The sequence below is a fragment of the Apteryx rowi genome, unplaced genomic scaffold (assembly GCF_003343035.1).
Source record: "Apteryx rowi isolate R43461 unplaced genomic scaffold, aptRow1 scaffold_76, whole genome shotgun sequence".
Taxonomy (NCBI): Eukaryota; Metazoa; Chordata; class Aves; order Apterygiformes; family Apterygidae; genus Apteryx; species Apteryx rowi.
Genome location: NW_020451049.1, coordinates 2,255,516 through 2,272,384, shown reverse-complemented (window position 1 = coordinate 2,272,384; position 16,869 = coordinate 2,255,516). Strand labels below are relative to the sequence as shown.

Here is a 16,869-nt window from a genome sequence, read left to right as displayed (position 1 = left end):
AATTATGCAAAACGCTTGAATCCTTATTTTGATGAAAGCTGTATGCAAGGTCAGTAGCACAACAGCAAGTAGTACTGACGAGGGGGTGGGCATGTCATAGCCAGCCAGAGGAGAAGCATATGGAGCAGAAGTTTGAATCTACAATCCTTACCAAAGATCAGGTCCAGTAGTTAAAATTAAAAGCAATTATAATATTCTCCCAGCTGCATTCCATATTAAATGAAATCACAGCAAAACCAGAGTCATCTGCCTCAGTCAAATCTCAAATAAATGCTTTGAATATAGCATTTCACTTCAGTAATTTTACTTAAAGTTAGTCAAAATAAAAAAAATAAAAGGGATAATTTTGTTTGTAAGGAGAGTCATGTATTGCAGTATAAGTAAAGCAAATACCTAATAGAAGAATGTAATTTACCTTGAGAGGCCAAATTCACCTCTTCTCAAGCCTAATTAGATTTAATGACTGGAACAGAACAATTCTATTTACACAGTATTGTTTAGAGGCAATTTTCTGGAACATGTTGCGCCTGATTCTACTTTCACATAGAGACTGATACTAAAGTCACTGAAGCAAAAAAACAAAAAATAAAACAAAAACAAAAGAAAAACAAAAAACAAAAAACCCAACCCCCCAACTTTCAGAAGTCTCTAATGCACTCTGATTCTGCCCTTAACACATAATGTAAGCACATAGATTAACAGCTGCAACAGGAAAACAGAAGAATGCAGATGCATGCAAACACTGTAATGCAATCACTAAAATGTTTAGCTTATTAAACATTTTCCCTCTATGATTGTCAGTCAGCTAGCTGATGGGTTGGGGAAAGTTGATACCTGTATTTGTTTCCATTTAAATGTAGCAGTGTAGAACAGCAAAACAATATTTTATTGCTAAAAGGTGCTTAATTTAGGGAGGTAGTGCTCCTTGATCTCCTATTTAACTATTCCTTTAAGGGAAAGGCAGAAGCTTTTCTGGAAAGCAATTTGGAGCAGAAGCACAATTCAAGGGCTCTACACCACGTGCTTGATTCTCTATTTGCTTATGTAAGTAATGTGGAGAAAGACTGGCATACTAAAGCTGCCAGCTAACGTAGGTACCTAAAGCTGGACGTACAACAAGCTCAAATATTAATGATGATGACTATTTTCCTTAAAAATATAGTGGTAATCTATGTGGCAGTGTGGCGAAGAGAAGTGGGAAATTTTGAGTAATAAGAGGTAACCCAGAGGAGGAATACATGGCAATCATTTGATGAAAACAAATTATGTGGATTTGTCTAGGAAAATGGAACGTAATAAATGCATACCTAGTTTTCTTGCGAATTCAAGGCTTAAAAGACCTCCACATCTTCCTCTTCATTTAGATCATTATCCTTGCCATTGTGAGAGACTGCGGCCATAATGAGGACTGACAGAATGGAGTTAGAATCTTAGCTACTCTCATTCATACACATGCCCACAGGTTTTATTTTATTATTATTATAATTGTGGCCAGGGATAGCTGAGATTATACACAGTAACTTTTTCCAAATTCTATACAGTTATCACTAGAATTGAGCTATGCTTCCAGATGATTTCCAGAGTCTTAGATCTCACTTTAAAGAGTCATTTTTGTCATGACTGGAAAAAAATACATACTTTGGATGAAAAGCTTCTTCATTTGGCAAAGCAGTCCTAAAATTTATTATTAAAAAAACCTAATATTTTTTAAGGAAATGTCCACATTAACAGCACATCACTTTCCAGCAGTATTACTGGTATCACCTAAAGACCATACTAGTACTCTGCTACCATGCTCTACCTGTACTTACAGGTTTTTCTGCTACCATGCTGCATCCTTCATCACTTCCTATTTTTATTAGAAATTAATGATGCTCCAACAAACAGGACTCAAGTGTTAGTTAAAAAGAACCTATAAAACTAGAACTGCTACATGCTTCAAAAAACGTCTAGCTAATGTTGATATGACCATCCACAGACACTGCAAGCTTTCACAGTGTAGAAGTCAGTCTGTTACATGACGTGCTGTTTTCCTAGATTAGAAATGTGCCAGTAACAGTACAAAGCTGCAAGATTCCCAGCCATCTTCAAGTTCATTTGCAACACTATTTTTGACTAGACTCCAGGGCATCTAGAAACGCTTGTTATATTTATGCATCACATTAGTGCAGCAAATGTACAACAGGCCTAACACATGGAAATGTGTCAGATTTACAGGATAGCCATTGTGCCAGCTGCACGCTCCTGGTAAACACGATATGCTGTAGATATGGCAGATTTACTAAATTTGGTTTAGGTCAACCATGCAGAGACCCTTATTAATAGCAGCTAAAATCATATCCTTCTCCAAGCTAAAAGAGCTATTGATTCATCCTTAAGTAACTCCCTACTGGATATGTAATTTCATGATGTCTTTCCTGTTCACATTTTTTATGCACTAGCTGCACACACTACCTACCTCATGATTTTATCTACCTCAAACAGCTTGCAACCCTCCTCTTTTCTGAGGCATCTGAGATATAGATAAAACTCCATCTTAAAAAACTTGAGAGAGATATCTTGGTTTTGCTATCCTAAAAAATAAAAGCCATCCTAAAAATGTAATGAGGTATTTCTCCTCCACAGAATAACACGAGCTTTCTGCAGATAGTGTTGTTCAATTATATTCATATTCACAGTACCTAAATTCTGGTCATTCTTCCTTGAGCTCCTTGAGGTTTTAACTTGTGAGCCAATTTAAAACCAATATTTCCAGCCATTAACATAACAGATTAAATTCTACACTTTCACTCTTGTAAATACAGGTTCAACCTAATTGGCTAGATACTGAGTTGGCATAAAGACACTTTCAAGATTTTAGCCTAACTGCTCTGGAGTAAATATAACTAGAACAGAACTTGACAAATGAAAGTGCAGCAACAGCAGTGACAAAGGCAGGAATCACATTAATTCTTTTGCCTCCCCCTGTGGTCTTAGCTCATGACTGACATCAGCTCACCATGTTGAAGAGCTCAATCACCATAGTAACTCAGTTAAAAACTGAAGACAAATCACTCTCCTGATTTCAAAAAGAATATATAATATCTAACTGGCTACCTGCCTGTGCTTTCCAGAAGATGCAACTTCAGAATTTTTCCTTGGTTAGCTAAGTGAAAAGCCATGTCAATATTTCAGCGAGGGACAATTCAGACAATGTACAATTCAGAGAACATTTATTTTAAAATGACTATTACTGGTTTAATATATTTGATGAACCTCATACAAGAATTAAATCAAGCAGTATCATCATTTGTCTACATACAGCAAGCATAATGAACATACGCTATTTGTTAAACTTTCCCTGACGTACCTGCAACATGAGACAATGCTACAGATGTGTCCCTGAGATATGCTCACATCTCGATGCCAAGAGAGCGACAGAGTATCTTTGGACAGGGATCTTTTTCCCTCACTTTGTGAAGATTAATACAAAGCGTAGTAGGTGTAATCCATTTAAAGCTTAATACAGGATGAAATCTTTGACCTCTTTCATCAAAACTGGCTGTTTAATGCCACTTGACAAGTTTGCAGCTGTCTCAGGGTGGTCCTGAGCCAAAGCAGTTCACTGTAGAAATGATACTGTCTTCAGTTTTGCACAACAAAGGTTAAAGCTGCAGGGATGTTCCCACCTGGCAGTTGGTTTCAAGGCAAAGACTGCCTCACTGCACTGCACCTCTGAGCCTGGAGCTGGTGAATTTCTGACTGCTCGAGTCAGAATTACAAGCTGATTATGCTTCATGATTGCCTTATCTTCATACACAGCTATCCCTTCAATGTCTGGCTCAGTACCACTTGGCCTCCATGATGACTGCCTAAGTAGTTTTTAGGTCATCTCTTCAGCTGGTCACATTCTGGCTTTGCTTTCTGATTGCCGTTAGTAATTAGACAATCAGAAATTATTACCTTGTCAAGGATTTCCTCTGGCCCTTTCTCTTTTGGTATTGTAAACCATCTTCCCTGCTTGTCTAAAAGACGGATTTTTATGGCTTGCTATCAGATAATAACAGGACTGCAGAAGTCTGTTTTCTCAACAGATTTTTGGGCTTTGTAGGATTTTACAACATTCTTCATTGTCCTTTACCATTTGTAGCCCTGAGAGAATCTCTGTGCTGACTTCACCTTCACAGGTCACACACATTTATACACAAACCCCTGTGACAAGTGAAGCAAGAGAAGGCACAGCCAGAAGGCTACTAACACAGATCTCATGCCAAAGCTGGTCACCAGTTGCGTGAACACTTTTTAGTTCTCATACTGAGACTGGCAGAAGTTAAGTATTCTTAGTGTGTTTTCAAAGTCAGGAACAATTCTTAGGACAGGCTGAAAAATGATATGTTCCTACCTCTATTTAGCTAAAATGGATTAAAATAGCAGGGAAGATAAGGCAAATCGGATTTGGACTAATTAGCTGATTAATTTCAACCTAGGCTTTCCTGAACTACTTAACTGAAAATGGGAACCCAAGTTCAAACCAAATTGCTAACACAGTTCAGAGACAAACTCAGAGCTTTTTCGTCCCTTCAGCATACACAAACCCTAGGTCTAAAAAGAAAAGGCACGTTTCCTGAAGGTCACCACTCGGGAACAAGAAAGTCCTGCTGTAATGTACAAGAACATATACATAATGGTTTCTGGGTGAAAATCCAGAAAATTGATTAAACTACACATTTTTTTCCCTCTATTTAGCTATTTCTCCACTCAAAGAAACAATTTGAGACAAAACAAGAACAATATATTTTTCTCAGTATTTCTTTTTGCCATACGATCGTGAGATTCCTTAGGTTTTCTTTTCACCTGATAGGGCAAACATTGGAAATGTCTGCAAATTCTATTGTTGCAGGAACTCTCAAAAACAAACTAACCAGGACTGTGGTCCAAGTAACTCATGAAAACAAAATCTAATCACTTAATGAAATAAAAGCTTTATTATTGTAAAAGATCAATTCAACTCTGCTACCACCTTCACAGAAACTGGTAATGTGTAAGACACCTTCAAGCAAAATTTGATGAAAACACTTAGAAAATGAAAAGACTTAAAAGCAATCTGCTCTCAAGCAGACTTATGTAAGCATTCGTTCTAAACAGCTGGAGAAGAAGTGGGTAATAAAGTAATTAAACATCAGATTGCAGATATTAACTTTACACTAATATAAAGAGAACTACAGAGAGATTTTAGTAAAACAGTCCCATGCTGGATTGTAATGTAATGGTAAAATCGAAGATAATAATTGAATAAATAGATCTGGGAGAACAACTAGGAATCTCAGCATTCTTCTTGCAAGTAGGAAGGCACCTCCCATAATAGCAACAGAAACACAAGCTAAGCACTAAGGCTCTTACCAGTTCCTAAAATAATCCTTCCTTAAGCAAAATTCTGACTAAAGTCCAAAACAAAACTTCATAGAAGAAGAGGCAATGGTTGGTCCGCAAAAACTTAGGGGATGAAAAGCAAAACCATTTTTCTTCTATGCTTTGCCATTTCAAACAATGCATTACTAGCAGACTGAAACATGCAAGCACTAATTTGCTAAACTATGGACCAAGGGATTGAGATGAAAGAAAGCTGTCTGATTTTTTTTTCCTGTTCTCATTTTTCTTCACAGTGTAAAACTAGCCAGGTACCACAACAGCAGACTTAATCATTTTGCTGAGGTTTTAAAATGTTCACTATGCAGACATTAATGATTAATAGTTGACCTTCAGTGTAACGAAGGGAGATTTTCATTGTCTATGTGGATAAGCTGCAAATTTTGGCACTCTCACCTTACAGAAACAGAGTAACTTTTTATTCCCAGCATATGTACCACTGAAGTTATTTAGGAACTATGGAGCAAAGTATTATTTAATGTCATTATAGGTGTTAAAAGTTAGGCTCTATTAACAAGCAGAGATGAGAAAAAGTTCAGGGTTGAAGGCACACAACTTTCTGATAGCGGTAAGGGAACAATATTTCATGAAAAAAACACATTCGCAGGGTAACTGGCACAACAAAATACACACACTTTCTACAGTTTAGAAGTAGCATCAATTTTTATGGGCCTATATGCTTTTGGCTCTGACAGTCTGGAAGAACAGCTTTGATTAAACTTTGTGCCCTCTTACAATAGATTGGACTGATATTATTAAATTTCTATTTAATTACAGTATAACAGTAAAATCTCCAGAAAACCCTAACAAAGTTAAATGAAAATTAAAAGTAAATTTATAATCAATATTTAAACCTCTTTGGAGCATTTATTATTTGTGAGAAGTACTAGATGGATATCAGTACTGCCCAATACAATCTTCTCAACAAAATAACAGACTATGGAGACAATTTGACAAAAGTATGTTTTGATAGCTGCTTTGAGCAGCCACCATTTCTTGTCTGCCCCACTGATCACTTTTGTCTCTGCATGACTCTGGCTGTGCTTGCAGAACTCACTGATAGTCAGCAGAGCAAACTACATAAGGGAACAGATATGGGTAAAAATGACCCAGGAAAAAAAACTGTTATTTTGAACCCAGTTTGCTTCCTCAATCTAGTTTATTTTATAGCTTCATGGCAGCTAGAAAGACACAGCTGAAGAAGCTATACTAGGACAGCTTGAGCAGAAAGAGCTGGGGGGCTGTGTAAGCTGGCTGTGCTACCAAAAGAAATGCTTGTTAGGCAACAGCTTCAGCACTCTTACAGCAAACTTTCCAGCATGGCCCTCCTAGTCTGTCTCAACACTGAATAAACAGGAGCCTAAGAAGGTTGTTTGTTTTGATTCTGTTGCATCTTTGTCTAACTGCCTACTAACACCTGCTGTAGAAAGTCTGAAATACTTACAAACCAGGATCTAAACAAATAACATCAAGTATGTCGCTACTGCAATATAAAAACATTAATTCACTATAAACCTGAGCTAGCTTATAAAACAAGATACCTAAAAGGCAACACTCCAACGCAGCATTACAAATACCTTTGTTATTGAGTACCTTGTAAATATCTTACATAAGCTAGATCATGTTTTTGTGATACACTCATTGAATTGGAGCTTTTTGAGCAAGCAAACAAACATATTTTATGACAATGACAGCATGAACATTACACTCAAGTATTCTTTTGTTTTAGGCTTTAGCCAGATTAAAGCTAAAGCAAAGTATTATTACTTCAGGTGAAATATACAGTGAAACTGCACTAGAAATGTAAGATGACTAGAGGATATTTAAGAAAGCTTGTTGTAGCTGCTTAGACTTTTGTATACTTGATGAAAAGTATTTGGTATTAGTTGCAAAATTTCTATCACCAAACAGCTTTTATATTGCTGTTTTTCCTCCAGATCCAAAGGCTAACTATGCCTTGGACCATGCCCTGATTTTAGATATGCAGAGCCTGTTTCAGCAATCAATTAAATCTTTGTTGCTCTATACAGACACAAAGCAGGGGCCTCATTCCAGTTTCTCAAGTGACTTAGCACACATGGCTCTATGTAAACTGCAAGACTTGGGGCTATTTCTCTATTCTTGGGATAGAAGATATATCCAGCTGCATTTCCACTCCCTGATGGTATGAGACCCACAAACACATCTTGGTTCTGGGAAGTAAAACCCGGCATGAAGACTGGAAGGAAACCATTGTGCCTCAGCCAGGCCCCATCAGTGCACATCAGCCTCACGGTTTACAAACAGATGAAGAATCTAGGACACAGAAACAAAATGTCCGTGTTCTCACAGAACACACAGTAGACAGTAAGAGATATATGCCAAATTCGAAAGAAAGTAGACAAAAAGTGCCCCAATAGCTCAGTACATAATTTCCATACGTGTCTTCTTTGAATAACAGGGTAGTGTCCTGAACTGTTACTGATTGGGCCTGTTTGCAAAGTAGTGCTGGCCTTCTCAGTACATGGTTGACCTGCCTCTGAAACAACCCAAACGATGGTGGCTCTTCCTGCATCAATACTAAAGCAGTGCTTCACAGGGGTCACTGTGCTGGTATGAAAATAATTCAGAGAAGCAATAAGATAAAGAAGCAGTCCTGTCATTCTAGATCCTATGGTGCTTTGTCCAAGAATGAGCTTTTGCTTCCCATTTTTCTGACTAAACTGTGGTTAACTTAAAGTCTAACATCCTGCAGTTCTCTTAGTAGCTTGACTACTTGAAAGCTTGAATACATACTACCTGGCTTGGGACTTCTGAGAATCTGTGTTATTCTTGGTGACAGAAAGCAGACTTCAACCTGTCATATACAACAATGGGAGCTTCTTCTAGTGCAAAGGGATATAGTTGGCATGGTAGCTTTTACATCATTCTATTTTTTCACAGCCAGCATTGATTATGACTCAGATGAAGGTTGGTGATTACAGAACAGGGCTGTTAAGGAAAGTGAGATGTCATGGTCTGCAGTTGATACATAGACTTGTTCAAAACCCTGACAGCTAGAGCCCTGTAGAAAGAACAAAGGATACAGAAACAACAATAATGACTGTCTGCCACCATTTGTTTTTCTTGATTTTGTCTTAATGACATAAAACTTCCAATGCGTACATGCCTTCATACCTTCATATCTATTTCTGTACCATGGATCTGTTGAGCTACCGTTTTGATGATTCCAATGACAATATCCTGAAGACCTTCTCTTTCTGAATAGTAGTGCAGAATGAGTCCCTTCCCCTTCTCTGCATCAGTGCACCTAAAGGAAGGGGCTCGCATACCTGGGTAAATAGTAGCAAGRTGGTCATGCAGAGCATCCAAGTTCTGGAACAAGAAATTAAAAACATGATTATAAGCGATTCACATATTTGTTTTAAAGAAAGTAAGTGCATGTCATGTCTAATCTGGCCATCCCCTTTCTCACACTGGACACATTGTGCATTAGCTGTGTTATTTCTAGAACTATCTTAATAGCAGCCCTCTCAGGCAGCTTTTGATGTTCTCTCTGCCTACTGTACAGATGTCTGAACAATGAATGGCATCAAAAGTAGAACCAATAAAAATTACTCTAGACAGTAAAAACTCAGGCTTGACTATGCTGTATTCCAAAACATTCAGATGATTAAAGACCTCCTACATGTTTCTCAATCCTGTTCATCATTCATTTTCCTCCCTTCCTAATTCTAGTCTTTATAATCTCCTCTTCATAAGTGAATTTAGGTGTGAAATACAAATAACCTTGTCTGAATAACCACAAGTCTTTCCCCTTATTCTGAATGAAACAGGCTTGTTCTGACATCATAACAGTCAATGCAAGTGTATAAGGCCTAACAAAGTTACAAATTCTAAAGTACAGATTTAAATAATTAAAAGGCCAGGCTCAAATGTATACTTTCTTTGAGAGTAAGAGAAGGAATCCCACAGAACATATAGAACACCTCATAGCTGCTGTAAAAATGTTTCAGAAAAGGTTGTTCAAGAAAGGGAAATAAGTCTTTCATTTTTCCAACTGATGTCCTAGACATTTATTTAACTTTAAATTTTGACAAAACAAATTACTACCTGGAGAGGAAAGCTAAATGACTAACTGATAAGCAGAATTTATGAAGAGATTGAAGAAAATAATGAGATCAAAATCACACAGCTCCAGCTCCAACTTTGATTATGAAGTAATTATCATGGCTCCATGTTGCTATTTACTGTATATTTTAAGACAGAAAGCACAATCTGGTTTGCTGAATAGTGTTGCAGCCCAAATAACCATTTACCTATTTTGTAAACTGTATGCAATTCCTTCATATCTTAAGTCCAAAACACTACTACACATTTTAAACATTGTCCCTCACCCCCAGTCATTGTTAACATCAGGTTTTGTGTATTGTTTTGTCCCAGGCAAGGAGAAGTGAAATGAAAACATTTTCAATGTGCTGGCTGAGTCATTGTCCACCTTTCACAAGCATCTGTCGATCAAAGTTGTGGAAGCATGCGGAACTTGATTTCATGCGAGCTGTGAAGTGCTCCAACAGCTGCCTTTTCTCTTGGGAGGCCTCCAGAGGAAATGAGGCTCTTATAAATGAATTCCGTAGGAACATCCTCCTTCATTTTTTTCATTTGTTTTAAATTCATGTTTTTGTTGCTATATCAACACCTCTAAATTAAAACTTGAAGGAAGAGTCTGGGACTCAATTCATCCCAGCTGTTAGTGGGCATTCAAGAGAAAAAAGTATAATGCTTGCAGTCAAATTCTGGAAATCTTTGTGGGATTCAAGAAAATGAGATTGAAAGAGACTGTTCTGAAAGAGTGTGAATGAGGGAAAAAAACAAGAGAAGTGACTAGCTCTAAGAGAGTGCCTCAAAATCTTAATCAGGTGCAGAACTACAGTGTGTGCTCCTCAGAAACAGCTGGGATATGTTGACCTTTTGGAAAAAAACTCTTAAGGAGATGCATAGAAAAGGCAGGTAATCTTCCAGCTACACAGTCATCAACACCTGAAGAGTTTCAGAAGGAATTTGCTATGGGAGATGGCCAATGTCAAGTACAAATTTTTTGTAAAATGGGTATCTAAGTATGAAAATTTAACTCCAGTACAAGTGTTGGTAAGGCAGTAGCCCCATTGTGCAAGACCACTTTGCTACCATACCAGCCCATTACTGGGGGCTGTTATGTCTGAACAGTGGGACAGGTAAACCTTGTGACATGCCCTTCAGTCCTGACTCCCTAAACATCCAGGGTGGGGGACTGGGCCAGGGTGTACTGCAGCTGCTTTCCAGTCCCCAGTGTCTCTTTTCTTCTCATGCATACAGATCAAAGGGTGAGGAAGGAACTTAACTGTATCCAGGTCCTTACTCCAACACAGAGTCCAGAAGCAGTGAAGATGGGCATACAGATTCAGGAGCTAAAAGCACTCCCAAGTCTTGCCATTCAGGTATTGTTATTGTCTCCTCTAAACCCATTCTTACTCCTTGTTGTTTTTGCTCCTTTCTAAATTGATATTGCAGCTTCTGGAAGAAAAATGTTTCTTTTTTCTGGTTTGTTCACCTACTGTGGGCCAGAAAAGCGATCAGGTACAGGTAATGCATCTTAAGCTCTCTCCCTGAATTCTTGGCTCCTAGACCGCTCAGATGTATGCCAGAGCTTGTGTTGGGACCAGAGACGCTACTTCTAGAGCTGCTGAGAGCAGTGACCAGCTCCTTGGTGAAACACAAAGGGATCTCTGAGCAGGAATGAGCAAGGACCAGTGACACTAAAACAGGCAGGTCTTGGCCTGTCTGAAAGTAACCAAGTTGTGACTGGCACCTGACATACACAGATATGCCATTCAGGCCTGTGCTGTATGGCATTTCTGGAAACTTTTCCAAAAGAGAGATTAACCTGCTTACATTTATTGCACTGCAATTATGAACAATTACATAGCCAAGTAAATGATTCCCTAAATTGGACCATATTAACCACTACTCCAGTGTTTGATTTTCTTTCAATAGAGAGCTACTGAACATAACATAAAAGCACACTTGGGATTTCTTAGGAGGTATCTCTTTTCACACTGCATCTCTCTGGCATAGTGTCTTTCAATAAGATTTGTACTTTTTCCAGGCCTGTGTTTTTCACAGAGTATAAATATTAGTTTTGGTTGTGCTGTCTTTTCCTCCTTCTTGAAGCTTGAAGTACCTGTGTTTCATCTACGGATAAACTAAATTCTCTCCGAGATACCAAGGGAAGTAGAACATAAATGTCAGGCTTATTTTCACAGGCTTTAAAAAACTGAAGCCCTCAATTATTTCATAAATTCTGGGCTCAGTACAGATTTCAAGATGCACTTTGCACCTTTTGGAACTATCTTTATTATGCATTTTAAGAATCTGACAAAAGCTCAGCACAATAAACTCAATCTGTAAAAAGGTTTATTTTTTTAATAGGTATATAAATTAGTTTCCTGACCTAGTCTGATTGCTGGAAGCTGCAACAACAATAAATCACAGATAATATTGATTTTCCATCATAATAACAAGCTAGAAAGTATACTGTTGGCACAGCTACTAATACATTAGTCCAGCCAGAATTTACAGGAGTACATACTAGTGAATGTCCTCTGTTAACACTGAAATTCAAACAAAGCAGCCTAAAATATTATCATTACAAGAATATAAATGTAAACTGTTCATGCTTTTACAGAGGTTGGGTGCACACTACAACGTGTCCAATTTTCTCATCATCATTCTTGGTAATGAACAGAAAGAGAAATATATTGTTTGGAAAAGGGGAAGGGGGAAAGAAGAGGAAACGACTGGTCCATCACCTTATAAAAGTGATGGAGCAATGGGTCAGCTATATCTTTTAAATGTTTTTTTCTTCCTCCTTTATTCCTACCCAACCCCTAACTGCAACTTCATTACCTGACTCTCCTTTAAAAATTGCATTTACCTAAAGGGTTGCTTTAAGGGCAGCTTGTGAATGGAGCTATGAAATAAGGATGTCACATCCCACACACAGACCATGGACCACATGTGGCATGCACCACTTGGAGGATACACATATCCTGTTAGCCTGCCTAGCAGTTACAGTCCATGGGTTTTGAAAAAGAAGTCTGGATTGACTAAACCTAGGATGTTCTGGAATAATACAGATTTTGCAGCAGGTAGTGAGACATCTACACTAATAATCCAGTATTTGCATCACAGAGGAGTATAAGCAAACTACGCACTCCAACCTTTCCACTTACTATTGGAGAGATTTTCAAAGGAACAGACGACAAGAGTGTAGTAAGTTCCCAGCGAAAAATCAACAGGCATTTGATACTCAGCTACTGGGCAATAGCTCTCCCAATTCTCACTCCCAGTCTAAGCTGTTGACTAGACCATATTTCTGTCTTGTCCTCTGTATCTGGAATACTTCAGCAAAAAAAACAAAAAAACAAAAAACAAAAAAACAAAAACAAAAAAAACCCCATCAAACCCACACACTTACCTGCAAAAACTCTCTGACATTCGAGCCCAAGACACGTAGAATTGTATCATAACCAGATTCTTGACAAAACACAAAAAACATCTTCCCAAACATCTGAAGGATTTCCCCAGCATTTAGATCTAGTTAAAACAGGAAAATGGGATTCAGTACAAATACTGTATTTCATGTTCTTCACTTACCACTTTAGTCTCTTTTGCATAAATAAAAAAAGACAGCGCCTAAACTCTACCCAGATTCAGCAAGTCAAGAATATGAGGAAAACAAGATTCATGGTCAATGTACCAAATAATGTGTGTTAAATATAAGAATTTCATGGGGATTTACCAATTACCATTCTGATTATGCTGCATTTTGAAAATGTATAGCATTTTAAATGTTGGTACAGATAAGAAAGTATTCATACTCATGAATAAAAGAACTGCGTAGTTGTTAATGCAGACTTCAGAGGAGTTTTCTGGTTTACAATAGTGTGAAACCACATCAGTTGCTCCAATTCAACGCGACTACTACAGCCATCATGGCCTTATGGGTTCTTGGTTGACTACTGATTCATACTGCATTTGGGGACTGTAAATAAAATAATGCTGACAGGCATAATTCTACTTTTTAAATTCCAGTCCGAGATGCAATGACTGAAAAAATCAATGCTACCCAAATCAGTGACAGATATGAAATGAGATGTACCCATGCCACAAACAGCTTTGTAATGAGGCATGCTTGTTTGCACTTCCAGCAGAGAGATCAAGGATCAAGCAGTGATGGACCGCTCTTGCAGCTGGGGCTGGAACATGGGTGTAGCAGGAGGGTAGTTTTGGTGGCATATTGTTACTTGTACTGCTTGTAACACTGTCCATGCGCTGTGGATGAAATGTATTACTGTAGTTTAAGCTGTACCTGATGATCTGGAATACTTTACAAGTAATGAAAATCATTTCAAGAAATAAAAGGAATAAAACTATTTCAGCTAAATGAAAAAAAAAAAAAACCTTTCTTCCAAGGACCATGTTTCACATTTCAGAGAAGTGCACTAAATCCTGTTTTGCTGTGCTACATGGATGCGTGATTATTATCTTTTATGTGGTGAGAGGGAAAACTAGTGCATTTAAAACTATGAAGAAATCGGACCAGGAGCTGGCCACTAAGAGCAGACAGAATTCCTAGAAGATATTCCTATTACTTACTAAGGACCTTGCTAGCAGCTGCAACCAGATCATAGGTTTTGGAATCATCATAAATTATTCTGACAAGAAATTGTCCTTCTTCATCCAGCTGTGCTTCCTTCCTAAAAAGAAAATATGAAAAAATTTTTTTGATTATAGGAGAAGCACCAAATCTATAAATCAACTACTATCATGTGGAATTTGTCCTTTGAATAGAATAAGTGTGTAGGTTCCACCTCTGAGAAGTTACTTACTTTTGAAAATCAGAACTAGATTTGTCTCCTATCTCATAGCAATTAAGGTACAATACGAAACCATTACTACCACTTGTGTTCTGAAAAAAATAATGAATTGGGGGAAAATAAACATGATTTTTCAGTACAGAGCTTCACAAAGAAGTTGCTGAACTAATAAAGATAGAATTTGTATTTTACAATATGCAAATATCCAATAACCCAGCTCAAGATTTTTTTTTTAAGTGTTTTTATTCTTTCCAATTTTGATTACATTTTATTTATAGAAGGCATGAGATGTTTTTAACAACCATTTGCTTATATCTTCCAAGAGACTAAAATCAAGATGTAGGTACCTAATCAAATGGCCTAATCAAATACCCCTTTTTCTGAATTCTGGACACTCCTGGTGGATTAAAAAAAAAAAAAAAAAAAAACCTGCAAGGATTTTGTAATGCCTTGTTCACATGTCCGTTTTTCATAAGTAAAGCATTACCAGTTATTTAAAGCATAATAAGAATACACATTCTTTTCACTAAAGAAAACAATTCTCAACCACACGTTTAAAACAAGACCACTCATATATACAAGCCTTGTATTTGACACAAGTGAATAACTAGGAAGGCTTCACAACTGTCTTCCTCCTTGTTCTGCCCCACACAGTTAACACAGGCACCAGGCCACTGCTGCTGCACAGCAGTGCCAGAGTTCCTGCTCTCTGTACAAGGACAACGACCGCCTTTGTGGGAGGCAGTCCCCTGGACCCCCAAGTGCTAGCTGCTCTCCACTGCTGGCCCACTGCGCGCAGAGCGTGCCAAGGGACGTACTCCCCACCCTGCCCTTTGGTAAGGGTAAGTCACAGGCTGAATTTGCTCAGCATCCTGGGGCACATCCTCTTCCAGCGGTGAGATGTGGATGCTCCAGGGGGATGCCCCGGTCTCTGATGCAGTTGTGCTCTGTTTGCTGAAGTCCTCATAGGTCTCCCCAGGCAAATGAGCAGCATCTCCTCTGCCATGTGCAGCAGCAGCACCTTGAGTTTGCCTTTCTCATGTCCTGTGCATAGCCCTATTTCCTTTCTCACTATATTTTTATAGTAGCTGTTCACCTTCTGTGGTCTTGCCTATGATGACTCCCAATAGAGACAGTGTCCTTTGCAGGACCAGTGAAAAAGAGGAAGTATTTATACATACTCATTCTTCAATTCATGCACCTAAAATGTATTTTGGCTCAACAAAACTAGTATTATCATGGCATCAGTAGTATTTTTGCGGGTGAGCGTCACAGCTGCCTCATTAGAAGAAAAGATATCCTTTCATCTAAACACAGCTCCGTGCTACAGATCACTTCAGAGAGACAGAAGACAAAGTAGTAGCAAAGTCTACAAGAGAATGACTGAATCACACCATCTTATGTTACCAAAAAAAACCCCCAAGCCCCTAATACAGAGAGTTGTTCTTTAGAAAAAGCCTTAGAATTAGAAAAAGTATCAGAAAGGCAGATGATGATTTGATGATTTATAAAAACTCAACTTATGTCATATGAATTAAGACACATATCAGCTTGGGACTGGAATCATCACCTTTCTAGTGTACAAATGAGAGAGAACCACAAGTAAAAAATTATTTACTAGTACTATGGTAATGAAGGGCTTTTACCAGAGTAGGACAGAAGCACTACTAGCGACATAGCTGAAACATACTGTTTAAGAGTTGGTATTTCTAAGTGCTCTAAATTTCTAATRATCATCAGAGCAGTTATATAGCTTTAAAAAGTAGATTCCAGATCTACTATTTAAAATCCTCCATTCCCTTTCCATCAGTATCTTTCTCTCTAACATCATAACATGAATAACCACCAATCAAAACAAAACTCTTTGAAATTTAAATTATAATTTTCTAGAACTGGCATAACCTGCTTTAAAATGAAATAATACAAAGTAATAATGCCTACACAACAAGTAGCAATTCAAGCAATTACCTTTACACTGGAATTATCCAGTCATAAAAACACAGAAACATTTTTTGTTTTACTCAAAGGGGAGAGAGTTCTGAGAATTAACTATTCTTGTTCATCTTAAAACTGCTAAATGACAAATGGTACTGCTGATCAGGCCTGATTCCAATCTTATATGGTATTATTCTATTGACCTAAATGAAATTGCTCCTCATTTTACCCTACAATTAGTAAATCAATCTTTGTCAATCTGACCACTTATCAATGGAAGTCTTGAACCCATTCTTTTCTTCTTCCTCTTCATCTTGATGATGTTTGTTCATCACAGTCTTATCACTTACCAACAAATATGCTACACTATTTCAAAAATCTGTATTTTTTTAAATTAATTAATGAAGCCTCCTAACTGCTACATGGCATGCACATTTATATACCTACTCTACAAACGGACATAATGAGCTAAAAACAAGTTAAGCAATCTTCCCAAAGCAACACAAGGCCATAGAAGAGGTGAGACGAAACATCCTATAGAATTCAATATAAAAGGAACCTCACGAGGCGGGGCACGCAGGTCTTTGCCAACAGGTTGGCCAACCTGGTAAGGAGGGCTTTAAACTAGGAA

At 37.8% G+C, this 16,869-nt stretch overlaps 1 protein-coding gene across 1 annotated transcript in view; it reads right to left on the bottom strand.

The window, feature by feature from the left end:
* Positions 1-16,869, bottom strand: part of GUCY1B1 (guanylate cyclase 1 soluble subunit beta 1) — a 48,026-nt gene that overhangs the window by 12,949 nt on the left and 18,208 nt on the right. Inside the window, exons 2-4 of the mRNA XM_026088280.1 lie at positions 14,083-14,183; positions 12,902-13,020; positions 8,563-8,760 (exon numbers count right to left, since the gene is read on the bottom strand). Coding sequence (XP_025944065.1) covers positions 8,563-8,760; positions 12,902-13,020; positions 14,083-14,183 — 418 coding nt within the window. The remainder of the gene's footprint in view (positions 1-8,562; positions 8,761-12,901; positions 13,021-14,082; positions 14,184-16,869) is intronic.